The 27,403-nt window shown below is 29.2% G+C and overlaps 8 protein-coding genes across 10 annotated transcripts; 4 read left to right on the top strand and 4 right to left on the bottom strand.

Moving 5' to 3' along the window:
* Positions 1 to 843: 843 nt before the first annotated feature.
* Bm14035 (Density-regulated protein homolog, putative) lies at positions 844 to 2,409 on the top strand (the record flags this gene model as incomplete). The annotated part of the gene is made up of 4 exons (XM_001896212.2): positions 844 to 916; positions 1,071 to 1,231; positions 1,635 to 1,761; positions 2,225 to 2,409. The coding sequence occupies 4 exons, from the start codon at positions 844 to 846 to the stop codon at positions 2,407 to 2,409; spliced, it is 546 nt and encodes a 181-aa protein (XP_001896247.2).
* A 1,543-nt stretch (positions 2,410 to 3,952) lies between these two features.
* Positions 3,953 to 5,260, top strand: Bma-elb-1 (Uncharacterized protein; the record flags this gene model as incomplete). The annotated part of the gene is made up of 4 exons (XM_001896211.2): positions 3,953 to 3,994; positions 4,302 to 4,406; positions 4,546 to 4,696; positions 5,169 to 5,260. 4 exons carry the CDS (start codon positions 3,953 to 3,955, stop codon positions 5,258 to 5,260), a joined length of 390 nt encoding a protein of 129 aa, XP_001896246.1.
* A 522-nt stretch (positions 5,261 to 5,782) lies between these two features.
* On the top strand, positions 5,783 to 9,536 carry Bm6511 (the record flags this gene model as incomplete). Of its 2 annotated transcripts, XM_001896210.2 has the most annotated exons (11): positions 5,783 to 5,935; positions 6,019 to 6,237; positions 6,382 to 6,474; positions 6,874 to 7,092; positions 7,285 to 7,503; positions 7,729 to 7,865; positions 7,959 to 8,079; positions 8,401 to 8,487; positions 8,642 to 8,779; positions 9,024 to 9,116; positions 9,330 to 9,536. In XM_001896210.2, 11 exons carry the CDS (start codon positions 5,783 to 5,785, stop codon positions 9,534 to 9,536), a joined length of 1,686 nt encoding a protein of 561 aa, XP_001896245.2. The 2 variants fall into 2 exon arrangements, with proteins under 2 accessions (XP_001896245.2, XP_042933828.1); XM_043077894.1 differs by lacking the exons at positions 5,783 to 5,935; positions 6,019 to 6,237; positions 6,382 to 6,474 and having other exon boundaries at positions 6,952 to 7,092.
* Positions 9,537 to 9,754: 218 nt separating this feature from the next.
* On the bottom strand, positions 9,755 to 10,474 carry Bma-cuc-1 (heavy metal-associated domain containing protein; the record flags this gene model as incomplete). The annotated part of the gene is made up of 3 exons (XM_043077893.1): positions 9,755 to 9,884; positions 10,133 to 10,281; positions 10,445 to 10,474. The coding sequence occupies 3 exons, from the start codon at positions 10,472 to 10,474 to the stop codon at positions 9,755 to 9,757; spliced, it is 309 nt and encodes a 102-aa protein (XP_042933827.1).
* A 1,405-nt stretch (positions 10,475 to 11,879) lies between these two features.
* On the top strand, positions 11,880 to 14,281 carry Bm6542 (WD domain protein, putative; the record flags this gene model as incomplete). Its single annotated transcript, XM_001896207.2, has 5 exons — positions 11,880 to 12,014; positions 12,275 to 12,404; positions 12,526 to 12,852; positions 13,381 to 13,679; positions 14,057 to 14,281. 5 exons carry the CDS (start codon positions 11,880 to 11,882, stop codon positions 14,279 to 14,281), a joined length of 1,116 nt encoding a protein of 371 aa, XP_001896242.2.
* A 216-nt stretch (positions 14,282 to 14,497) lies between these two features.
* Bm5056 lies at positions 14,498 to 17,390 on the bottom strand (the record flags this gene model as incomplete). Of its 2 annotated transcripts, none has more annotated exons than XM_001896206.1 (7): positions 14,498 to 14,572; positions 14,662 to 14,792; positions 15,165 to 15,333; positions 15,750 to 15,939; positions 16,106 to 16,273; positions 16,389 to 16,681; positions 17,316 to 17,390. In XM_001896206.1, the coding sequence occupies 7 exons, from the start codon at positions 17,388 to 17,390 to the stop codon at positions 14,498 to 14,500; spliced, it is 1,101 nt and encodes a 366-aa protein (XP_001896241.1). The 2 variants fall into 2 exon arrangements, with proteins under 2 accessions (XP_001896241.1, XP_042933826.1); XM_043077892.1 differs by having other exon boundaries at positions 16,524 to 16,681.
* Positions 17,391 to 18,941: 1,551 nt separating this feature from the next.
* On the bottom strand, positions 18,942 to 21,316 carry Bm11098 (Uncharacterized protein; the record flags this gene model as incomplete). Its single annotated transcript, XM_001896205.1, has 7 exons — positions 18,942 to 19,033; positions 19,340 to 19,547; positions 19,659 to 19,761; positions 19,908 to 20,071; positions 20,326 to 20,382; positions 20,752 to 20,892; positions 21,146 to 21,316. The coding sequence occupies 7 exons, from the start codon at positions 21,314 to 21,316 to the stop codon at positions 18,942 to 18,944; spliced, it is 936 nt and encodes a 311-aa protein (XP_001896240.1).
* A 981-nt stretch (positions 21,317 to 22,297) lies between these two features.
* On the bottom strand, positions 22,298 to 24,888 carry Bm5051 (lipoic acid synthetase, mitochondrial precursor, putative; the record flags this gene model as incomplete). Its single annotated transcript, XM_001896204.2, has 8 exons — positions 22,298 to 22,360; positions 22,454 to 22,617; positions 22,888 to 22,984; positions 23,082 to 23,337; positions 23,444 to 23,563; positions 23,847 to 23,959; positions 24,283 to 24,446; positions 24,792 to 24,888. The coding sequence occupies 8 exons, from the start codon at positions 24,886 to 24,888 to the stop codon at positions 22,298 to 22,300; spliced, it is 1,074 nt and encodes a 357-aa protein (XP_001896239.2).
* Between the last annotated feature and the right edge of the window lie 2,515 nt (positions 24,889 to 27,403).

The raw sequence follows: 27,403 nt of genomic DNA, 5'->3' as shown, positions 1-27,403 counted from the left end.
AAGTGTATTATAATTCTATCATTACATGACTGAAGTCTCCTTCTATATATATATCAAAATGCAGGTATACTAATTATGTGGCAGAATTCAATTTGGTGTAAAACTGGTATTTTGCATCTTCTTTAAATTTCGCATATTTTTATGCTGTGATAATAGCTTTGAAAAAAAGAAAGAATTCTGGACTATTTGTTGTTTAGTATTTCCTTAACTTGATCATCGATCTCTGTAAGGTAACCGTGATTTTACTTCCATTAGGGTTTCTTAATGTTTAGATAAATTTAGGTTCTTCAATAACTTTTTGTAGGGAATGTAACATATGTTTGCTGTATTCGTTATAAATGATGTTAATTTTGTTTGTTAGGTTGTAACACTTGATTATTGCACTTTCTTTCCAAGTGATATATGAAGGCTTTTTGTAGCTTTTCTTTTATGCTGGAAATATAATGTTTGGAAAAAGCATTTGTTTGATTTTTTGGAATTTTCCATCGAAAAGCTTAAGGAGGCATATGGTTTTACTCTATGAAGCCTATACTGTACTTATATTATGATGACGTACCCATAATTAATAACAGCATAAAGATTAACATTATCGACTAGACATATTCATTGAAGGAAGTTCGATTCAGTATGACATGCATACATTTTGTGATGTTACGTTTCATTTAGCCTGCAGATGTTAAGCCTTCCCAAATTTTATAAAATAAGGCACAACAATTACAGTTATTCTTAACGGAGGTGGCAAGAGTGCGAATTTTGTTTATATTTGTTACGAGGTTTTTATGAGTTTGTATTTGTAGGATTGCTGCAATTTGCATTTTGATTTAATTTTTGAACTTTATTGGAATGGCAGATGATGAAGGAGAAGCAACGGATACAGTACGGGTGAAATATCCGCTCACCGTGCAGTACTGTGGAGGTTGTTTGTTTCTTCTAATGATGCTAATGAAAACTTTAGATTCAGTGTCATTCAGGAATTGAGGTTTTCAGTTTCATTTTCGTGAAGAAAAAGTTCTAAATTTTTTTTTCTTGAACTGCAAATTGTTATTTGTTATTTTTTTTTTCTTTTTTAGTATGCAGTATGCCGCTTGAATATTGCGAATACAGTGGAATGACTGATAAATGTTTAAGTTGGCTAGAAGCTAACTTACCATCCGAGTTCGAGAAATTGAATGTGGCAGATCGGAAAGAGTCAACAGATGCCGAAAAAAAACATCAAAAACGAGGTGGCAAGGTGAATTTCATCCTATTTGCGATTTCATTTGTGATACAAGTTTGGGAATTTTTTTGGTTGCTTGAAAGGAGAAAAACAGGAAATCCAGCGAATATTCTAACTCATATTATTATCTGTCTACAAAGTAAGTGGATGTGCAGGGGACAGTGGGTATTTAGTGAATGAATTAAAGTAATGATGAGATGACTTGTTTGATTAGATAAGATTAGCAGTTGCATGACATATCCTTGTTATTGCTACCTATTCTCTTATTTTTATTGGTATATTTCGTTGATCTGGAACATTGTAGGATTAATTAACTGTTATGATAATAATTTAAATGTTTACAAAAATTGCATTTGCACTGTAGTACTTTGATCCGGAAAAATGTTACGGTTTGGTATTTAAAATTGGGTTTTTTCAGGGTTCCAAAATTGTAAGCGAAAAAAATGCAGCAGTAAAAAAGAATGTGATAACAAAAGTTACATTACAACGAGTAGCTCGTGGAAAAAACAAATTTGTTACAGTAATTAAAGGACTAGCTTCATTTGGTAACTTTGTTTTTGTTTTTTTTTTTTTCTTTCTCATCCCATTAAGTTTGATTCTAACTTATAATTCTATAGGTACAGATACAGTCAGGATTACAGAAGCAATTTTACCTGATTGTACCTGAGAGAAAATTACATTTAAAAAGTAAAAATTTCTTCAAGAAAAACTAACGTGAAAGAAAGATCGCAAGGTATTTCGGTACACGTTGACATTTTATTCTTTGTTGCTCGCATTTTATTGCGGAACATTTGGAACTACATCTTCAACTGATGTAGATAGTTGGATTTTCTGTTTGCTCATTTCAAATCTAACATGTAATCGATTTTGCTTACAGCTTTAAATTTAAATGCTGTAATTCTCCCATATTAACTTCTATACTGTACAAATTGTTAGTTTAGTTGTAATGGAAATTTCATCTTCAAATTAAGTAATTAGATTTTCTTGAGTTTATTAATTTATTTGTAGATGTGGATTTGAAAGCTACCGCTAAATTATTTGCTGGACGTTTTGCATGTGGTTCATCAGTAACAGCAGCTGATGAAATAGTGGTGCAGGGTGATGTAAAGGATGAAATACTGGAGATAATAGGAACAAAATGGCCATATATTGATTCGAATTTAATTGAAGATCTTGGTGATCAAAAACGTTAAGTATAAGTTGCCTTTAGGTGCGCTACTAATATATTACATTCATTTTCGTCATCAGTTTTCTGCATGCTCATGTATGGCGTCATCGACAATAATTTAATAAATGTTGTGTAAAGATTTATAAATATTTTCTCTTCTAAATTTCGTCAACACTCTGGGTGTTTAAAATGTATTCTTGTGCTCACTTGACCACTGTATTATTCGTTTTTATATTGCATAGGTAGTAAAGATTCTCATCCATATAAATGAAATTATTTTCAAGTATGTAACATCAATAATTTGAAGCCATTTACGTTATATTGAAAATAATATCGTCATAAAGGAGGAAGAGATTTCACCTGTTATACTCTAATTTGGATATTGTATCTTACAAATATAGATAGATGCTTTCGTCTTTATATATTATCAGCACGCTATTCATATAGAATGGTTAGCTAAAATTAGCTTTGATCTCAACAAAGCAAGTGAGAAATATCCTTTATGATGACGATATTACTTTTTTTTTCGTGATGCTTGTAAAAGTTTTTACGAGGTTAACTGCTGGTCTCAGCATTTTTTGTTGTTATTTTCAAATTCGAAACTTCATATATATTTACTGTTTCTCCATGTCTTGTCTGTATGTAAAATGTAAAATGCAACTAATTTTGATTTAATAAAATTTGACGAACTGTTCTTGAGCTTCAGAAGTTTATCGTATATTTTCGGTATGCTGCAAATTAGTTATTTTCCTCATTTTATTTGTAAAATTTCCGCTTTCATCGATTACCCTTATCTCAGGATTTAAATATATAGTGTCAGAGAGAGATCCAACTCATAAAAGTGTTTTTTTTTTTTACATAACAATTGAAAAGTCTTTTCTTGGAAATCATTAACGAGGTTGAACTTGCAATATTAGATTATAGAAATAGGAATTAAAGGTTTGTTAATTAGTTTTTTAAATGAAGTCATTTATATTACGTGGACAGTGAATTTCTGTTATTAAAATGTGTTATTTTGATTTTCTGATTTGATTTTTCTCTGCCTTTTTACTCATCAAAGATATGAAAATTATCTTTTGGATGAATTTCTTACTATGTTAAAAGGATTGGCCAGCAAATTGACATGATCAAACTGAACAGTCATGCGCAAAAAAAGGGATTGTGAATTTTTTAGGAGTGAGCAGTGCATAGTTATGTTTGATGTTTCTTGCTTTTAATGATCTGGTTTTTTCTTTTTTAATAATCGGAGCTTGTAATGATTTGGTTAAAAAATTCAAAAATTCTTAATAGGATAGTTCTCATCTGATTCAAATTATTTTTAGTGTTTCATGTTAACTGCTTTCTAAAACGCTGATTGTTTGATAGTTAATTCCTTTTTTCTTCAATTTTGGAATCTTTGGTTTAAAAAATTTTGTTAGCTTATGCATCTGTAAAGACTGACAGTATTTTTATTGTCTGATCGCTTCATTTAATCGTGTTCGAAGTTTATATATTTCAATTTTTACATAATTTCTATTTGCAGCATTCATTCATTCACTTCGTTTGTATGACTTATTGAGTAATGCTCAATGTCTGACCAAATATCCACATCTGTGGATACTAGTAAAATGGTTCGTTTTTTCTTTCTTTCGTTGTCATGTTTTTTCTTTTTTTTTTTTTTTTGACAAATTCTCTGACAATGCTATGATAATTTTTGACTGAATATGTTTATTTGCCACACATCCTCAACTTATTTTAATCTGTGTGTGTGTGTGTGTGTGTGTGTGTGTGTGTATGTGTGTATGTGACTTCTTAGTATTAAATTTTTAAACATGTAAGTTTTGTTAATATATCAAATTATCTCTTAATACTCTTTTTAATGAAAGTTGATTGTATAAAAGATCTCTTTCGGCATATTTTATCACATAGAATTTCCAGGAACTCTTTTTTGAAATATTGCGTCGTAAAACGCATATTTTTTGTGATGTAAAAGAAAATGCGACAGTTTTGGAACTTAAGAAAATAATTGAAGGTATTCTAAAGGTGAGCTGATTTATTTCGGTTTTGTTTTACTTGATTTCAGAATATATTATAACTGGGGATTTTAATAAAAGAGATTTAATATTTTAACAAAATTAATAAAAGGTTTTACTTAATTTTTACTCATTAATTATATTTTTAGGTGCCAATCAATAAGCAGATTTTGAAGAAGCAAACCGAGGATGGTTTCTGGCATACAATTGAGGACCGTCAAACTCTTTCGGAGTGTGGTTATACCCCTCAGAATTCTCGTGCTCAAGCACCGGCACCGCTAGCACTTGTTGTTGCTAACGGTAAGGGTAGAATAATTCATAAAAGAGATTTTCAGTTTCATATATATATATATATATTTAATTTTCATAATCATATAAGTGCTTTCGAAAAAGTTTTTCCTTTTCAAATAAGCAGCGAATTTAGTAGACTTTTAGTGCTTTAAAAAAAAAATTTAGTTACAGGAGTATCTAGATTGTTAGAAGTTTTGTCAATTCATTTGTTGATAAGGCGATAAAATAAGGTGTTTCATTTTAAAAACTAGGAAAAGGCTAGATCAATTTTAACTAACTGAATCAAATCCTTTTTTTTTGTGTGTGTTTTCGTATAACCATTCAGAATTGTGGTGATGTTGAGGTTTGCTTCCTGCTAGAAGTAGGAGATAACTCACGGTGTCTTCACAGATATTTTCATCGATAAATGGAACACTTCGATGAATGACATATCTTTTTCTGTCTTATTTAGTGATTTTACTAATCTTGTTTGCAATTTCAGAAGAAGAGGACGTTATCATTGAACCTCTATCAATTCCACCACCTGTACCAGATGCAATGAGGCCTGAACAAGCCGCTACAAATGAACAGTGAGCCTGTATCTTCTTTAACAGAATTTTCTTCATGTAAACTACGATTGTGTTTTATTATTTTATGATATTTGTAACTGCCATTTGTTTGGCTTTCAAGATTTCATTGTCTCCAATAAAATATATTTACCACTTCGGTGGAATTTTTTGTCTGCAACAATGTATTCCTCCACTACTGTATACTTGGAAATATGTAAAAATGTTATTTGGAAGGAAGTATAATTTTGCCCTTACGAATGTACCCTGATTATCATTCCTTTTATAGATCTATGTTATATTGAATTATATTTCATTTTTTGAAGAAAAAATATTTCCTCGAATTTTTGTTTTTCTATTTATCCTCTCCCATTTTCACTATCTGACCATATTGAACATCTTTCTACTAATCCTACGACTAAAAGATAAGTTTGTTACTTTTGTTGGGGAAATCGTTGCTATTTCTCTTTTGTCGATAGTACTTCGGATTTCAGTCTTTTTCATAATATTCGATGAATTTTATAAGTTTGAAGTCGCACTGAAAGAAGGCATGATCAAAGGGAAACGAAAATTTGGGGAAGCATTTGGAGATGGTGAGAATACTACCACAAATTACTTCCATCAACATTTCGAGCAAACTTTAGATCCAGTTGTTGCGGATGGATTATTAGCATCAACCAATGAATCGAAGCGTATTGTTCTGGTTGGTATTTGCATATAATTTATTTTGTTAAATGCACTTTAATCAAAATCTGTGAATTATTGTATGTAATACCCTTTTTTCAGGAAGATCTTGGGATAGGTTTATTCCAACAGCGTTATTTTAAACTCGATGATACTACTCTAAAACAGGAAGAAATTAGAAATTTTGGTCTAAATTCAAGATTAGTGAAGAATTTTGAAATTTTTAATGGAAATCCACTAAGCAAAGCACAGCTATCATTATATTCCATTATCGGCAGATACATCGATCTGTGTGCAGCAGGATTAAAAATCGATTGCACAGTTACTGTTTCTTTCATCATTTCCAATAATTATATAGTGAACATAATGCAAAGTAAATTGTGGAGAAATCTCCTGCTTAATTTCTCTTTTTCATCTCTTAAAAGTTGAATCAAAATTTTAAACTATAAAGCGAAAATAATTTAGCCATTGTATTGTTTGCATGCTATCAATCATGTTACGCAAACACGAAATATCGTAATAAAAAATAAGCAATTTTTGCAAGAACGTCGCGAAAAGGTGATTTTTTTTTGTTTTCTGATGAAATCATTTTTACTTAATTATTAGTTAAATATTAGTAAATCTTGTTGCTGTATCATCAGATAGATAAGATAATATTCCTTTATTTTACCGAACATATACAGAGTAATAGTATATCTTTTTCATTTAATATACTTGCTCCCAACATTTGCTGTATGATTTGAAAATTATACTATGTGGTTTTTTTCGATTTAATATACTTCAAAAATTTTACTATGTGATTCGAGACTAAGTTTTGATGCGGAAGAAAAGAGGAATGATCACTTATTCACGTTTTATATTTGTATCATATGTTTTCTCATATTTTTATACGTTTTATTAAAATATTTTTAATTGACTAATGAAAATTTTTTTTTCAAGTTTAAATTTCATGTTCAGGGAACACTAACCGATGATGATATCGAAAATGCACGTGATCAAGGATTATCTCGACCAAAAGTGCTAATTATTTGCCCAATGAAAAAGGATGTCTTTCCAATTATTGAAAATTTTCGATTGCTAATTTTTGGTGATTCAGATAAGCCGTTTATTTCGAATTATCGGCGATTCAGAACGGAGTATGGCGATACGGGTTTCAAAATATCAGAAAAAAGAAAGGTCGAAGTTTCAAAAAATCACCGCCAATTTTATGAGACTGTTCATTTATCTCAATCGCATTTATGTTTTTATCAATTTATCAGTAAAAGTTTTATCGATGTTTTATCAAATTTACCATTAGGTATTCTTTTTTATTGCCCGTATGTTTTCGTTTCATTTTTTCATACAGCAATTTTATTTATTACTTTTCAGGTTTCTGTTGATTACCGGGAACTTATGAGCGGAAATATTGATGATTGCTTCCGGATTGGTGTTGCAATTGCCAAAAAAAGTTTAAAACTTTATACAGCATTTGATGAATCGGATATTTTAATTGCTTCACCACTAGGTTTACGGATGATTGTAGGTGAAGGTAGTGAGGAACGTGAAACGGACTTTTTGGCTTCCATAGAAGTGTTAATCATTGATAAGGTAGGTTCGTTTTTCTTTTTGAAGGGATTTAAAACAGTCATTTTTATGAATTTTTCGTTGCTTTTACAACGTATTTTTGTGGTGAAAAGTGATTGTCGGGATGAATAATATTCATAAATATCAGAATCTACCGGAATCAAATGCTAGATTTAGTTATTGAAGATTTCTATACTTTTCCTGCTCAAAACTTATGTTATTTAAAGAAAAACAGTTAAAGAAATTTAGGCTGACATATTGCTAATGCAAAATTGGGAACATTTGTTAAATATTATGAGTAGTTTACATATACAACCCAAGAAACTCACAGTTGATATATCACGAGTTCGGCGTTGGAGCCTTGAACAATATTCCAAATTTTACAGGTCTTTTTTTTCTTTTTTTTTTTTTTAACTTTTGAACAATATGTGTATAAACTAATGGGATTTATCAAATTAGGAAATAAATTATATTATTAGGCAAACAGTGCTAATATCAGAAGAACGTCGTGCGGAATGTGACGCACTATTTGCTGTTTATTGTAAGAATTTTGCTGGATTTGTCAAGCTACTGACACGAAGTGAAGGATTGCTAAATAATGTTTGTTTTTTCCTCTTTTTTGTACAAAATAGATTAAAGTTTCAGGGTTAATAACTATAAACTTGACGGATATTTAAACTTTCAAGCGAACGTGAAATTAGTTAATCAACTTCCGCAATATACAATTAATAATAACTTGCCTTTCCCTGACTTTGATATTCAGTTTGATCAATGAGGATATAAGAAAGTACTTTTTCATTGAAGGAAATTTCTGGTATGATGATAGTTTTGGTCAAATATGGAATAAACATAAAGTCTCGAACTAGTAATTCTTTATTATGCAATAATTGATACCGTTATCGGAGATTTTGGCAATTTCAGATAGAGATTCCATACTGCCAGGAGTTGCAGCGAATCGATGTTGACGTAGCAGAGAATCAGTCTGATATCCGATTTAATTTTTTCAAGGTATTTTTATCCAAGTCAATAAGGATAATGCGAACTTTTGAAAATTAATGAATTTTTTTATAGAACATTTTTTTAACGAAATGATATGTACATGCACATATACGGCGTCATAGAGAAGATGCTACCTTCGAAATAAATACAAATGACTTTTCAGGAAAAGATTCTGCCGAAGTGTGAATTGGGTACAGTTATTTTTATCCCATCTTATTTTGACTTCGTAAGAATTCGGAACTATCTAAAGAATGAAAATGAAAGCTTCGTCCAACTTCATGAGTACGCAAAGGAGGGAAAGGTCAGTCTTTACTATTAAACTTTCTGCTTATCTTTTTCTCCAGAAGTAATAAATACCAAATAGCGGGGAAAAAAGTTTATGACTGTGATACTACCATTTGTCTTTGGTATATTCTCAGTTGCTTTTGTCTTCGCTCGAGAAATAATGATATGATGATTTCTGATCTACAGTATTAGCGACATCCTTTCCCCGAGATTTTCTGGTAGAAAAACTACAATTTCTAAAATAAAGCCATAATTTACAGGTAGCAAAAGCGCGGGCATTATTCTATAAGAAGGAAAAGAAATTTATGCTTATAACAGAACGATTTCATTTCTATCGACGTTATAATATTAAGGTATTTATAAAGCTTTTATGATTCTTCTTTTTATTCTGAGAAAATAACTAAGATGCCAATAGTTTCTCTATGGGAAATGCCTATTTCGGTTATCCCTCTATTTCAGTAGTTATTTTTAGGCACAGACGTTTTATTGAAATTAAGTGGTTTTCTAAGTTAAGTCGCTTTAATTAGTTTTCAAATCTCTTATGCTTCCTTTTTTCTATAATTCAGGGTATCGGATCACTCACTTTTTATCAACCTCCTGCACAACCCAAATTTTATCACGAAATGATTAATCAGGTGGATTGTAATTATGCTCATGTTCGTATGCTATACACGAAATTTGATTTCCTTCGTATGGCTCACATATTTGGTGATGTTTGCACACGACAGATAATGTTTTCCACTAAAACATCGCATGCTTTGGTAAGCCGGTGAAAACTAAGTGTTGAAATAAAACTTCAATATAATGTGCTCAACTGTGATCAGATTTAACATTTCACTTAATATAAAAGTACGAGTTTGGAGAGATAAAAGAATGGAGACAAGCTAATTATCCCTTATTAATGAATAAATTAGAATAGCAGCCAAATTATTGAACAAATATAGCAAGGTACCGAACAAAATATGAATATAATTAGTAGATAAAATGATAGTCAAATCAAAACTTTACTCGGAACGATGATAAATTGGACAAAGATCCTGTTCTCCTCTTCAAGCACCGAGATGTAATTGAATAAAACTGGATAGTAGAGGTACAAAACAGTTGAATACAGCAGCAAAAACCTAGATAAACCTCATTTTAATAATAAAAAATGAACTAAACTGGAAACGCTCTCAAAGAACAGGAATGGAAAAAAGGAAAGCTATAAAACAAGAATGGAAATATCACGCTAAAAATTCAGAAAAATATTCAGGATTTGAGTACGGTGAAAATCGATGACATGATTAAAAATTCCAAATCCATACATAGTCCAGAATGCATTAGCATGAACTTTTCATTCAAGGAACTATTAAAATCATTTAAAAAAAACTTTTGATGGTGGATGAGAGTTCCTTCAACAAATCTGCTTGCATTTTTTACCAGTTTTCTGCAGCACTGCAAGTATCGAATCAGCTGGTAGTGTGGTTGTAACAACGACACGCTGATCCTGTATACTGATTTGTACATCTGATATATCATCTGCAAAAAAAAAAAAACCAACAAATTAGGAAGTGAAAGAAAGAATGAATGAAATTACAAGAAAGGAACACTTGATGATGCAAAATATGACCACCAGTTTTCGATATTTGGTATTAATTCGTTTAGAGAATTAACTTATTGATCAAATATTTCAGCATTTAACCTTCTTTGAAATTTCGGAAAAATACATCATCAAAGATTGACATACCACCTAATTTCGACAATACTTTTCGTGCTGCATTTGCGCATCCATCACATGTCATGTTTAATTCAAATGTATATGTCTGAAATTCAAATAGATCTCATATAATATACCTGTATACCTGTAGTAGTGAGTTATCATTATTCATAACCAGAATAGCTATAATGAAGGAAGATTCAGAAATCCGGATTTCTTACTGGATGTGAACGACATAAAACAAACTTGTTCGGAAGTTTATCTTCCATAGTTTAAATTCAATTTATCCAGTAAAATATAAACTTTTAAGCCTTTATAAAAAAAAAAATAATAATAATAAAAATACAAAAATGAAATCTCACGTTAGCCATTCAGCTAATGTTCTTCAAGTCAAATCAATATTACCAAGCCAATACTGAAAAATTAATTTATTGCATCCAATTCAAAACATATTTTAATACAAAATCTTTTTTTAACACTTAAATAAATAGCACGAAGCCGATTAATGTTCCGCTTAAAAAAAATTTTAGTAAAATCCGAAATAATCTGATAAAAAATTCTAAAAGCTTGTTAAACACATAGATATCCATAAATGGCAATTGATTCTAGACTAAAGTCAAACTGCAAAAATTCAGTATTCAAAATTTTCAATATAAGTTAAAATGCAAAAGGTATGATATAGAATATATGAAAGACTTTTTCAAAATTATCTATTAAAAAGATGTATAGAATATAATACATTATTAAATTGAATTAGGAAACTAATAAAGTTGATATATTTTTAGGAAAAGTAATAATTTTAATTAATTTTAAACAATTTTAGTAGCAATTTTGGGACAAAGAATAATATTTGTTTAAATTTTAAGTTGAATACCTAAATCCATTATGCAAGATTACTATGACATTCATATGAGTCAAGCTTAATGTTAAATAATCCTGATTTCACAGTATAAGATTTCCGGATAAAACAATTCTTGTAGGACAATTTAAAGAAAATTTCCGGAAAGAATAACAATTCTAGGAAATGTATGATATTCCAATTTATGGGCAATTCCAATTTATGTATCCGGCAGCTCCGATATGATTCATTGAATATCCCGGATTGCACTTCTATTTCATGTACCATAGCATGCAACGATTGTAGAATAATTTGTCTCGTGTTGTCTCTGCCCCATTCCGTTTTCCGGAATAAATTTTGATCTTTGCACTCATTTACGGATATTTCGATATATATATATATATATATATATATATATATATATGTATAATATGTTGAATTTATGATACATTAAAATGAACTGGCCGGTTTTCTTTTTTTTTGTTTTTTAAATAATCGTCGGTTCAGAAAATTTTGATACTTATTAATCAGTCATCATCCGTGTGATTTTCAGGTAGTGCTGTAAATCATCCGACAAGTGTTATGTCGGGTGAAACTGGTGGACATACTATACAGCAGTTAACCTCTAATCAATCATCAACTACTGCAACACTTCCGCAATATTCAGTTCCGGCTGCCCAAGTATCAGGAACATCAAAATACACTCAGTTATTGAGTGTTAGTTGCTTCCTACTTCTTGAATTTTCGAATTATAAATTCGCAGATTTTAATTATTTGTTTTTTGACGAATTGTTTGAGTACTGATTCTCATTATTATTCAAAATAATATACAAACATGACTTCCGAATTTCCTATGGCTTTGGAATAGTTAGAAAAACGGTGGACACGTCAGTCATTTTCATTAATTATTGGTTTTCTTCTTAAGTGTTGAATTGAATAAATATTGAATTGCATAAGATTTCAAATATTTTTTGTAGGTGATTGAAGAATTGGGAAAGGATATTCGACCATCATATACAAACAATAAAATTTGTTCAGAACGTTTGAAACGAAATATCATCCGTGCTCGGATTCTTGTACGAGAATGTCTAATAGAAACTGATCGAAGTGTTCGGCAGCAATAATTCGTTGTATATTTTCCAACTAAATCTTTAGATTTGGGAAAGTCTAATTATGGAGACTTGCTCGCTCATCCTCCATGAAAAACCCGCTGCTTTGGAATTTATAGAGAAGAAATCGCTGAAATGTATTGTTGCAACTTATCAGCTGCATAACCATAATACTCATTCCGGTAGCATATACAGATTACATGGAAATAAGGTGGATAAATTAATCGCTTTACCGGGAGGAGTTTTCCGTTTTGCTATGCAGCCTGATGGGTATATTATTTCTGCTTTAACAACCGGATCAGTTGGTGTGGTCAATAGTAATTTGGATGCTGCACATATTTTGCCGGTTACCAAAAAGGAAATTCTACTTTCGATTGCAATTTGTGGAAATTTTGCACTCTGCTCCGATGTTTGTGGAACAGTGCATGTTATTAATCTAGAAACGGGTATTTTTTTTTTTTCTTTTTGCATTAAAGCTCAGATCTTGAAGCTGTGGAAATTGGAGTAGTAATTTTTTAAATTTGAGAGTGGAAGTAGAAATAGTCCTCAAGTTATATATGGAATAACATTTGTATCAAATCTCAGCATTAAATTTCATTCTCAACTATAAAAGCACACCAATGGAAAAAAAGTGATATGATAATTAAGGTAATAAAATATAAATAGTAAAAGCACAGAATGAAATCATTTCCAGCGCTTAATATCTGGTTTCTTCTGTTAATTGTACTTTAAAGCAGAAGACAGGAAGTATTCTCTAATATTAGTGTTAATCGGATTACCGTAATTAATCTAAGCAATGTAGAATAATTTTCAGGTTTCTGACATAGATCTCTGTTAGTTAGTAAATTAATTAAAATAATTTATCTATCTTTAGATAAGATAGATAAATTCGAGAGGTATGGAAGTATCAGCATCTTTCTACTTATTTTGAAGTTTTCCATGTATCAATGTTTTTTTGTATTCTTCATTTTTAGGAAACATTTCTTTCTCCTTTCTGGGACATACTTCACCATATACTGATGAACCGTGTGAGGTTTGGACAACGACTTGGCTTGATACCAATTGCATCCTATCGGGCGGTGAAGATAATCTACTAAAACTATGGGATTTGCGATTAGGTACAAAACAACCAGTAACTGTTAATAAGACACATCAGTGCGGTGTCATTTCGCTTCATACAGAAAATTCAGAATATGTTATCAGTGGTTCATACGATGATCACCTACATCGCATCGATCTTAGGAATTTCGCTCAATATATTCTTGACAAAAAGGTTTATTTTTCAAATTTATTTCTGTTTCCGACATTTTAAAACTTATAAAAAAATTTATTCTAGAAATAATAATGAGATATTTGATTAGAGGATCGTAATTTGTAATCTAGAATTTCGTATGATTCTCAAATCAAACTAGAAATTAAAATTTTGTACATTTTAAAACTTTTTTAGCTAATATATATATATATGTTACCTAAAGGAAACCTGAATTTCGAGTTATACTACTCATCGAATTGTAGAATTATTCCGGCAAATCATTTCAATTTCAAATTTTAAAATTCGCTTTTATGTAGTATGAGTCTCGGAAGAAAATAAATATTTGGAAATAAAAACAAAATTAACTTAATTCACAGACAAAAACATTCATTTTCCAGATAAATGGTAGTGCATGGAGCATACGCATTGCTGATGAAAATTCCTATGTTGTCTCGTGCATGTACGGTGGTTGGATAGTAATGAAAAAGGATAATTTTGATATTCTTCAGGAAAATAACAAACTAGGTGAAAAATTGTTATATGATGCAGATTTCTCACCACAAACTTCCGTTATTGCTTCCTGTACTTTTAATAATTATAGTGTGAATTTCGAAACAATATAAATCGTTGGCTACGTTAGGAGCCAACTATTCATCCATTTGTTAAAGTTTTCCTTTCATAGTTCGGTGACTTACAAATTGTACAGAATTTCATTTCATTGTAAGTTTGACTAAATGTATAAAATTGTGATCATATTGGATTTTTGTTTTTAGCATTCCATTTTGTATACAGTAACAAAAAAAAAGACAGCCCTAGCTTCCTGTGATATAAATTACAATTTAAACAATAATGGAAGCAGGAGTAGTTGGACTTGGTAATGTAAGAGCTGCATTATGTGGATTACATGGGAAAACCTGAAATTTGATCAGATTGTCGGAACATTTATTCGATTCATTAGAGGCTACGAGAAGTAAAAATTTGGTACTTGAAAATAGTAGCAAACCTTAATATCCAAATCCCATGCCATAGTTTCTATATTAACATTTGTAGGTGCCTGCCAAAGACCTTCTTCCACTTCTTCATTAAAGTCATTACATGTTACGAATTCGAAATGGAGGCGCCATTTCAAATGAACTGGAAAATATACAAAAATGGATAATATGCTATATGCTATGAATGGTATAACACTAAAAGAATAAATGAAAATGCAAAGAAGTGTACATGACTAATGCTTAAAACGACTAGGAAAGGTTACATAATTAAAGAGATAGTTTTTCATTTTCACTAATCATTACTTCTATTTATTCTCAACGTTAATTTAGCAAATTAGTGGTATACAAACTTATATAAATGTAAAGGTTTAAAGGCTTTTTCATTTTGGAAATGTAAAGGCCAGTTTTCCAAATTTCTTTATGTATTACCAAATAGCATTTAAAAGATCTTAAACAAACCTCAAAATTTTTTTTTCATGTTTCATTATACTCAATCATTACTTTGAAAACTTACCCGTATCTGTATAAAACGTAGATGTTGCAGAAAGTGGTATATGTAGTCGTATTGCTGCTTCAGTCCAATATGCACAAACAATATGCTCAGTCATATGGGTAGTTACAAATGTATGTGAACACCATTCTTCATTTACTAAGTTTTCAACTGACTGTAAGCTAACAGCAAACTGAAATTAATTTTGAACAAATAATAAACTGAGCAGAGTGTGTATTAAAAATTAATTAACTTCTACAATTTTTGTGAAAAAAAGTAGTAGGGAAGATATATAGATCAGAAAAGATTGGAGTGCTTTTTCTTCGCTTATTTGAAGACGCACTTGTTGTCCTGACGTCAATATACTTTCCATTTTTTAATTTATAATCAGTGAGTTAAATGATCACACTCTCAATTTCGATGTAACATCAAACCGAGAAAACTCATCTTTCAATAGTTAGAATTTTCGTTCTATATATATAATTTATTTATTACAAGATAAAAAACTAACACGGCGTAAGAAGCGGTAATTATACTAAGTATTTTCTAGCAACTGCTTTAAAAAATAAAAAAAAAATTTTCTTTTATAAAATGTAAAACTTTATAAACCTGAAGGCATCGTACGCCACAGTTATCGAAATTAAATCTCCCAATAACATCTTCCCCTAATTTGTAGGCTTTTTTATTGAGCAAAAAGTTGGCAATTCGACCGAATGCATTTGTTATATTATAACTATAAACTCCATGAGGTGCTGTTAAACAGTCACTCGCTTCCATAGCTAAATCAACAATTGACGGTCTGAAACATCGGATTTTTTTTTTTTTTTTGAAAAGGTCGAATTGCAAGTATTTAATTTAAAAAAGAAACTAAATTGCTTGTGAAAACGAAAACATAATGTGAAAATTACACAAACAATCCATAATTACAAAAACGAGCATCACTAAATTAATAAAGTAGTTGTTACCCAACACTACGGTTGCTAATGAAAGGGTTAACAAGCGTCGGTGAGGATGGCAACGTCAATCCAAGATCAGATTGTATGATTCGTAATGGAACGTGTATCAGTTTGATTGGTGACTTAACGTGTTGCACGCCAAGCGTCAATTTATAGATATAACGCACAAGATGTCCTCTGAAAACATGTAAACATTATGATATAAAGTGAATTAGGCCAAAATGACATGCAGCACAAAAAATATTCTTCGAAAATATGAATTAACAAGCAACAAAATGAAATAAGAATAAACTTGAATGATGGTGGTATAGAATCCAATGGTAACTGTTGCGTACATTCAAAATTACGACTTTCACCAGTATGTAACACCAGTTCACAAAATAAAATAACCGGTCGGCAAGAAAAAACAGTAAAAGCGGAACGTGACATTGCAGTTGTCGCAACCGTTTTCGATTTTTCTTCGCCTGAACTTTTTCTCGATAAAGGAATATCGGCTTTATTTCCTCGGACAATTCGTTCGCATTGTACATGAACGCTTCCCCATGCTAAGGATTCCTCATGATTACCAATATTTTGTACTATTACCTAAAACATTAATAACATAATATTTATAAAGAGTTACATTATAATGGTTTAATTTTTGTATGACATATTGTGGATATATCATACTAAAATGAAATGCATTTTGAGAATTTTCACAGAAAAAAAAAATTCCAGAAATCGAAAAGTAGTTATGAAAATTAGCTTTATCAGAAAAAAAAAAAAAAATTGATAAAAATGTTTTAGCCATACAGCACTAATGACTAATCTATTAATGATAGCATAAATAATAATACTTGCTTTATATGAACATTTAGTAGACTATACATGGTCAAAATTAAAGATGGATGGGAAATTTAGGAAAATCAGATTTAAATTCTATCATAAAAAAAATCCCAGTTTAAATTCTATAGGTGGAGCGAAAAAGGAAAAACGACTATGAATGGATTGTTAATGACTTAGAATATTTTGGAATGATAATCTATGATAATGAATTGGACAGTATAATAAGTAAAGTTAGGAAAAATGCAAACTTAATATGTTAACGTAGATATAATATTAGCTCGATTGCTCGATCTATCACTCTATCTAATAATAGTTATATATTAGATAGAACACAATAACAGTTTGCAACCAATAAAAAAAGCAGAAAAAAAAAAAAAAAAAAAAAAAGAAAAACCTTGCATTGTATAGCTTCCCCAGCAAGATATACCGCGGATTCACGATCTAATTTTGCCACTATTTCAATCGGCATTGTTTAATAGAAATCCTGTAATAAAATGAAAACATCTTTGAAAGTATTTGTATAACACACAGACGATAATGCCTAACTTAGAAAACAAGCATCAACAAAAGATGGCTAAGTCAAATTTGAATTGAATGAGCTTTTATAAATGAATCACTTCAATCCCTTCCAGCTTAAAATTTCCAAATTGAAATCGGTTAATTCTATCAATACGAAAGGATAATGATTTGAACTTTTATACGCTAAACACAATTCTAACCTTTCAAATAATTCGAATAGATATTCTGTAGAACTTGAACATCACACAACCAATCTTATCTCCTCTCTTACTCTTTTGTTCAACATACTGCAAATAAATCAGCTAATTAAATTCGTACAATAATATATCTTTTAGAGCATAAATTAAAGGAATCAACAGATGCTACAAAATCCTTTTGGAAAGCCACATGATCATCTATATTTAATATATTTAAACAGGTATGTCATCAGTTTTTGATAAACATTTGGATAAAATTAGATAAAAAACAATATTTCAACTCTCAAAAAAATTTCAACTTCTCTCTTAATACTACTCTAGTACTAACCATTAAATTTATCCACTGTAACAATCTATTAGTTCTTTCCCTGATGAAAAAAAAAAAGTAAAATGATTAAAAATTTGTACAAATTAAAGTATAAATTTATCCGATGGAGAACCATTTCAATGCAAATTGTGTTACGACAATATTTTAATTTGAGAAATAAATAATTTAAATGCAATTTCACAGAAAAAAAAAAATTATTCAAACAGTTCAACAGTAATATTAAAATGCAATATTATTGTTCAATGACACCAAAACAGGAGCATTATAAATTAAGAAAACACTCCATAAAGATTATACAGAAAAAGATTTGCTTGAAGCATAGATTAAACGAATCAATAGAATGCTACAAGATTCTTTTGAATTGGATAGCCAATGTTCACATTTAATATATTTAAACATAGGTGTACCATCAACAAGAGATCATGATCCATTTTCGGTGATAAAGCATAAGTAGAAAAATATTTTTAGTAGACTCAACAATTCATAAATCCTAATTACAACAGAAGAAGCATTACGAACTTATATTAATCGGTTAAAAAAATTAGTGAAATATTTGTACTGAAATTGCCTGCAAAACTTTCTGTTAAACCAGAAGTGTATATTTGTTTTACAAATAGATTAAAAAAAAAAAAAGGATAATTTATAAATAAGATAATTCAAATTATATATTTAGATATATTATGAAACAAGTCATTTAATTAAGTTCAAATAATTTCAAATTTAATACAATCTCATGTTCAAGAACACATTAACAGATACGTTTGACGGAATGCTAATGTGAAGAAACGAAAAAAAAAAGTATCATATGATAATTAGGAAATGGAAAGCATTTGGAAAAGTCATACTTCCAAGAAGTTAATAGAACGTTAATTAATAGTTAATAGAACAGTATCAATTGTATATTTTACTGCATTAAATGCACAATAAAGCTAAAGTTAGATATTAGATAAATTATAAATCAGTCACGAAGAGATCATTAACGTAAAATACATGACTGACATGAGCATTCAGTTACTAAATGCCTAAAATATGCCATCAATCTGACAGCATCTTCATAAGCATCACCAGCTGAAAAAATGATATAATTACCTAGATTTTTCTATCAAGAATTAACCCCTCCTAAAAAAAAAAAAAAAAAAAAAAAATGTAAAAAATTTCCTAATCAAATGAGATTTGCTATTTGAGAATATGAAAATGAAAGAGAAATAATAAAATGACGACAGTCTTGAAAGTATTCTAACACGAATACTTCAAAACAAATTAGCTCACATAGAAAAATTGAAAATTTTCTTAACGGGAAATCCTGGAAAGTTCAAGACACTTTTTTTAAAATTTAAAATTTCAAAAAAGATATAACAAATTCAAAAAACTTACTTCCTGTAGATTCAACAAATGAAGCTGATGATGATAAAGCATTCGTCGTTAGAAGAGAAGTAGACGACAATAGCTTCGATCCTATAGCACCCGAAGTTTCGGAATAAGAAACAGAATTTGGACATGAATCAAGCGCTGAATTTGATTGTTTCGTCGATTGTATATTATTATTCTGAGACAAATTATTCGTTGCCCATGTTGCAGTCTGCTAAAATTACAGTATATATATATATATATATATATATATAGTAAAAAAATTAAAAATCAAAAAAACTAGAGCAATTACTATAGAATCTTTATGTCAGCTAAATGTATTTACCAGGCCATTGGGATGCACTTCATTGTTTGCAACATGCTTTGTCACAGTATTCGCTGTTGGTGTAGAGCTTTGAGATGTTTTTTTAAGAGTTGCAGCAACTTGTCTAAAATTTCGAAGCAGAACTTAAAAGTTCCATAAAATTAACATGAACATTGATGTATGACGAATGAGATATTCTTCCGAAAGCTTAACGTAGCTTAAAAATATCTACAGTTTATAAAATAATTTTAACAAATTTCACATATTTACTTATTGTTCGATATATCAGCAGGCTTCTGTTGTCGCGACGAAAAGCTCTCAAATGTAGCATTTTTGTTACAAACAGCAATTGCTCTCCAACGACAATTATTTTGCTTTTGTTCAATCGCTTTATATCGTATTTGTACGCCAGTTTTAAATGCACTACGAATATCCTGAAAACAATATAAGTCATCTCATTTAATCTGGTAATTTATTGAAGAAATTTACGTATTTCTATTTGTTCGCCCTGAAAATTAATGCCAACTCATTTGAAAACAAAACTACCTGTCTTCCATCTATACTCATCAATCTATTGATAGATAGATAAACAGATATATAGATACTAAAAAAAATAGGTATATAGATAAATAGACAGATAGCTACTAAAAAAAAAAAAAAAAAAAAAAAAAAGGAAAACGTAATTTACTTGTGTTTCCGGGCGAACAACGCTTGCAGTGAAATAGACTGTATTACCATCATTTGTCTAAATGAAATTTAATGAAGTACATTTCTCATAAGTTTTCCGATGTTAAAGAGACTTTAAGGTTGCAAAAATAAGGTAAAGGCTCGTGTAATAAAAGAAAAACTTTGCATTATCGCAATGTTTGTTAAAAAAAAAAAAATGCACGACAATAAAAGATCTAAGTTTCCCTAGTTTGCATGAAACATTAGAAAAAAATGCTTAATTACCAACAGGTGAGTAGAAAAAATAGTTTTTACGATTATTTGTGAATTTCAATGATTCATTGGAGATGGAAAAAAATTAATTAGAAACAGATAACTCATATAAACAAAGTAAAAACACAAAATGTACATATCACTTCTATTTTCCGAAAACATACCGGAAACATACCGTAATAAAACCATACTGGCCTTGATGTTCGTCTACTTTAAAAAATGTCCCAATACCTTCCGACATTACGGCCTTTGATTCAAATTTTACACTTTTTGCTAGAGCTTTGAATCGAACACCAAAATTACAATGAGGAGGTTCCTGTAAAAAAATATATCAACTGAAACATAAACTCACATAATCTCAAAACTTTAAATTAGCTACAGGAAGAGAATGAAACAAGAAGAATTATGACGAAAATAATCCTAATATGGAAGAATAATGGGATAACAGACATTTTATGGAACATTTCTTCATTTTTTTTTTTTTTTTTTTTTTCTTCTAGATAGTTTTAAACTGTAAAAAATGAAGTTTATCATTTGAAGGAAGAAATTTTTTTTTAATAATAACTCACAGCTTCGTATGATTTCGCTTTAAAAGTGACCCAGTCTTGCAAATCATAGCTAGTTGCAAGCCATGAATCTTTGAATGCAACAATTTTACCATCCAAACCACCTTTGGATAAATGAATGAATTCATCGCCAACATATACAACACGTGCTCGACCCGTCAGCATGCTACTCATAGCGTTGAAGAGATCTGAATAAAAACAAAAAATGAAAAAATCTTGTTTAGAATTATATGAGTGATAAGAATAAATTATTCCTGAATAATTAATGGATAGTTTGATAAATAACATTCTCCAAATAATCAACTTCTCAATTATCATAACATCGATGAGAGTTTTCCTACTAAATTTGATTGATTAAAATGATGGGTTTTTTTGACATCGATTAAATTGCAATCAACAGCTGAATGAATTATCGACTGGTTATATGATTTGCTGCTATTTATATCAGTTATATATTTTGATTGATGCAACAAAAAGAAAAAGAAAAAAAAAGAAATGGACGAGGAATAAATCGGATGATGCGCATTTATAATTTGCTTTTACAGTTTAACACAATGAATATAAGTAAACAAAATGTCATTTTCATATCGGAAAGCACTTCGCAAATCTACATAATTATATTCATACAATGAGAAAAACTGCAAAACATTAATGACCAATCCTTGTCTATATTACTTTAAAAAAAAAAAGCATTTTCAGGGAGGAACAACTAAAAAGATATAAGCTAATTGATATAAATTATTGCAAATTTTTCAAATCTATCAGAAAATATGCATACAAACACTGGCGAATAATTGTTTGGGAATTTCATCTTTTAAATCACCCTTATTAAGTTTATACTTATTCTACAGGGTTAGAATAACGTTTTCCTGCTAATTTACTTGATAAATAGAAATGATTTTTTAATTTTTAATCTGAAAACTATTTCAATAGTTTGAGTAATAAGCAATGTATCCTCAGCAGTCTGTTTATATAGATTCTATTCTGTAGTTTTCCATTTAAACACTATAATTTAATTCTTTCTATTTGAAAATTTACTCAAATTCTTAAGCAGTGGGTGATATATACAATATACAAATAATATTACTATAAGAATGAGCAAACATATAACCCACAAATGATAAAACTAAAATTATGAGTATGATATTCACAGCACTAATTTTCTTGAACACCTTGTTTGCGATTCTTTACTACTTTTCCCAAGAAATATTCGCCAGCCTGAAACAAAGTTTATAACTTATAAATTCCTTCTCAACAAAGATAAAGTACAATATAAAATTCTGATGAATTATAAAAATCTAAACAAGTTACTTTGTAAGATGATCGAACAAGAGGGCCACTTGCCGTATACAAAAATCCCAGTTTATCTCCCACTTCTCGCCATTCTTCAAATTTTTCTGGAGTAATCCACTCTTTTACCAACAAATGTCTTTTGGTAGGTTGCATGTACTGACCAAATGTAAGTGCATCCACACCTTTAAGTCAAAAATGAACTTATACACTCACATTTTTTTGTGAATATAAAATAATAGAAATTATTATGCTTATTATGCTTGAAATATGCTTTCTTGTATAATAAATACTGAGCGTTTGAAGATGCTGCACACCCCGAACTGTGTAACATTCATCATGACAGATAACATCGAATGATGAGCAAATTTTAAGTTTTTTGATATGCAAGCTCTTACATGCCTATCTCAAAGATCAGTAACTGAAATCTTAATTTGAGAAAAAGTAATCCATACCGATTTTACGTAAATCATGTAATGTTGTTAAAACTTCTTCGTCTGTCTCGCCTAAACCAAGCATTAATGAGGTTTTTGTGACAATGTCTGCACGAAACTGAAAAATTCGCATGATTACAGAAAATATTTGTTGAAGGAAACTTGATCATACTTGATGAAAACAGTCACAAGTATCAAAAGTTTCAAAACCTCACTTTCTTCGCATATTCTAGAACTTTCAGTGACTGATCATAGGTAGCTCTCGGATCTCGTACCCATGGTGTTAATCTTCTAACGGTTTCCATATTATGAGCATAAACATCTAAACCGGAAGAAGCAATCGTCTCGACGGAACTCAATGAACCACGAAAATCAGGTACGAGACATTCCACCAGTATATTCGGACACTCTTGTTTTAGATGTTTCACGGTTGCTGCTATATGGGATGCACCACCATCTTCAATATCATCTCTGGAATTCAACCCTATCAAAACTGAAATCAAAAATTCCAATGAAAACTAACATCGAAATTAAAATAGCTCATAGATAATAAAAAATAGAGAACATAAATACGGACCTATCTACAGATGTGAGCACAACATAGTTGATTCCCCAATCAGCAATAGCTTTAGCTGTATTTATTGGCTCTTCGGGATTAAGAGGAGGCGGCTTGAGTGAGGTTTTAACAGAGCAAAATCTAAAAAATCATAAAAAGATTAAACAAAACAATAAAAAAATGTTCATATAGAAACGATTATTTCTATTCATACTCCAATTTTGATAGCATATATTTGACATGCTCATAAAATGTTGCTCCAAATTTAAAATACTGTATTTTCAAAAGTTAAAATCAAGTAGTTACTATCACACCAAAGGATAAATTGAAGTGATTTAACAATTTATGACTTCAAATGCACAGATATATCAGAATGCTATTTTGAATACAGCATGTTGCATGCAAAAAAAAAAAAAAAACTAACTTGCATCCTCTAGTGCATGTGTCACCCATCAACATAATAGTTGCTGTCGATGGTACGTTATTTGAACCACTCCAACATTCTTCAATATTGGGGCATCTAGCTTCCTCACAAACCTGTAAACTTTTCAAATTTAACATTTTACAAATAGAGAAATAAAATAAAACTCAAAAGCTTGGATTAAATTTCAAAAAACCATTTAAACAACTTCTCAATTCAAGTCACCAATAAATAATGCATTAAATAGGATAATTTAATTGCTCGTAAGTTCTTTAAATAATGAAGAACAGAGTTATTCAGTTGTAAAAAGTGGAAGTTTCAGTGATTCAACTGGAAATAACATAATTGCAATTTCACAATAGATCAAAATAATAAACTAGATTCAGCAAACCAAAAAAAAGAGGAAAAAATTAAAAATGGAGGGTGTTTGATTACATACCGTTGCAAGTTTTAATTTTTTCACTTGTTTCTTGAGGTGAGTAAAATTTGTATTATCCACGGAAGGTATGCTACGTTTTAGCCATGGTGGTAAACGCAATCTTTTAGCATTAGCTTCCAATTTCATCTGTATTCCGTATTTTTCCACAGCATCATTTGAATTTCCTGAAAAGAAGAAATAATGAATAAATTCTCTAGGAAAAAAAAAAAAAAAAACATATTAAATTACTTTTCCAATAATACATCTAATATTATTCATTTCAGACTATGGCATTCTAAATATCCAATAGATTAATAAGCAAGAAGAAATGAAATATAATCTTTCATTGATGCAAAAACTGAAAACAAATTGTGCTTGATAGGTAGCAGGAAAAATTTTCACCCATTAAGTATGCAACTAAGTAAAAGGAAAGTAAATAAAGTTCAATGGATTCAATAAGATGAGAGGTATTTGATATTATACTGAAATAAGAACAAAAATATATTAAAAAAAGAAAGGAAGAAAATAACCTGTTTCAATAAAATCATGCAATGAAGGGCCATCCGGAAGTGCTACACGTTTAGAAGAAAATGTAACCCGTGATATTCGTGTCGTGAAAGATATCATAGTTCTGCAATAATAAAATATTTTTAAGCAATGATAAGATGTTTTAAGAATAAATATACACTGCAAATACCAATCAGTAGAATAATTCACTTTCAGCAAAATTATTTTAAAATAATTTTAAATTACCTAACTTTCAGTTAAATTTGATAATTTTTTTCCTCAAATTCATTCATATTTGATTCAATTATCAATTACTATAATTTTAATTTACTTATCTAAATTTCCTTCAATAATACATTCTTAAAAATTACTTTTAAAAGCGAAATTTTATACTGATAATAATAGCTCAAATTGTGCTTTTAAAAGATAATCTTTCGAAAATATAATTTACTTTTCCGACATTTTAAATTATTACAAATTTAGAAATCTAGTTGTAATTAAATGATTTCTAGATTAGATTAACTCATATATAACTCCTAAAAATTAATGGCACAATATACGAAACATTGAATTTTCGGCAACTTGAATATGAACCCGAAACGTGTATTGAAAATTATTGAATTAGTTAATTTAAGTATCAGTTACTGCTAGCAATTAATAAATTTCATTGTAATCTTTGCTATTCCTCGAGCAAACATTTCAAGTGAAAATTTATCTTTCTTTTTCCTTTTTAACATAAACAATTTCAGTTCTTTTTTTTTTCTTTTTGCTTTGCCTTCATTTTAACTTTTATATGTTGCATGTAACAATTATATAATTTTCTTTCTTTTTTGGATGAAATTTAGAGATATCATTCAGTTTTATCTTATTTCACAGGTATTTGTTTATATTTTTGCAATTTTGATCATTCTCGAACTCTTCTAGCTTTATCTCATATTAACAAGTAGTAGTAATTATTATCCATAAATTCTTATTATCATTGTAACGCAATGTCTTTTTTTTTTGTGTTATAATTTTGATAATTATAAAATTAGGAATTAGTCAGTTGTATCAGTTTTTAATATTCAAATCTTAGCAAAATGTACGTTAAGAAGTTACAGATTATTTCAATGAATTTTTTTTTTTTTTTTTCATTTGCTATATAAAGAAGTTATCAATTAATTATACAATTAATTGTTATGAAGTTACAAATTAATCAAACAAGTTTTTAATTGACGAAGTAATCAAGCTATTATCAGTTAGTTAATTAAGCTTTTAATTGTCAAATATTAATATTTGATTTCAGTATTATAAAGGTTAATTATATTATACCTAGTTTTTTTTTTTTTTTTCTTTTCAAAAAACAATAAAATCATACTTTACTTTTGTATTTAAAGTGAATGAAAATCAATAAAGTTTAGACTGTTATTTACGGTAATGAAAGATAGTAATGTCTACGTTAAAATGTTAAAATTTTAATATTTCCTTTTCTTGATTTAAACTGTATTATTTTTTGATTTCTTTGCAATTTTAATCTTTTCACTACTATAATGGTTATTCATATTCATTATGTTTCAAATTAATATCTCTTCATTCAATTTAATAAGCATGAAAATAGAACTTTTCAGAGATGGTAATTAAATTTTATTTTTCTAATTAAAAGGTGAATAAAATGAAAAATAAAAAGTCTTGATTATATAGATCAAAAGTTATACATGAAGAATTAGAAAAAAACGACACGTGTGTTTATAAGCGGATTCATTTTTTTTTTTTCTTTTTTTAGTATATTAACAACTATTAATTCATTGATACTTTACATGTAACGTAATTATCATCACTATTATCACACGATCACTATTGTTATCATCACTGATAAAAAAATTTGATAGACATATAGGAATTGAATCATTATTTAGAAAAAAAGATTGAAATTGGAAAAGATGAAACATTTATAAAAATGATCAAAAATAATCATAGAATACTAGGAATGTTATCATAACAAGCGATTAGGGTATGTTTGGGTTGAATTTAGAAATGTATGCAAATTTAAATAAAATCGAAGCACAATAATGGATTTAGTTGTGTGTGTGTGTGTGTGTTTCTCTCAAATAGTAATTGTAAAAGATATGAATTTAGGAATAAAATTAAATTTGAAGAATGAATGAATTTATTGAAATAAGTTAAGTTTATTGATGAGAGAGGAACGAAAAGTGCAGTGTTAATTCATTCAACTTTCATTTTCCTCTTATTAAGTAGATTATTTCTTTATTTATGGGCCTTAACAGGCATTTTAGAAGATTGTAACAAAGTTTTCCATTTCCGACTTTGTGTGTTTATCTTTTTTTTTTCATCAACATTAAAATTATACCGGTTTTCGGTTAATTTTCCAATTTAGTGTTGTGGTATGACAAAATAGAAAGTAAACTGTAATAGATGTAATGTGCTACATCTTTTTTTTTTTTTTCAAGTAATCGAAATCAATTTCTCTTATCATTAGCTCTTATAATTACACTATTTTGTAAGGAAAAAGAAAAAAGAAAAAAAAAAAAACATCTCTTTTCTTTGTGCTAAGAGCTCCTATCTGTTTTGTTTTTTTTTTTTTTCTATGTAAATTAAATTTTAAGCAAGAGATAAAGAAATTTTTTTTTTTTTTTTC

This window comes from Brugia malayi (assembly GCF_000002995.4).
Source record: "Brugia malayi strain FR3 genome assembly, contig: Bm_v4_Chr1_scaffold_001, whole genome shotgun sequence".
NCBI classification, from domain to species: Eukaryota; Metazoa; Nematoda; class Chromadorea; order Rhabditida; family Onchocercidae; genus Brugia; species Brugia malayi.
This window is presented reverse-complemented; position numbering and strand designations above follow the sequence as displayed.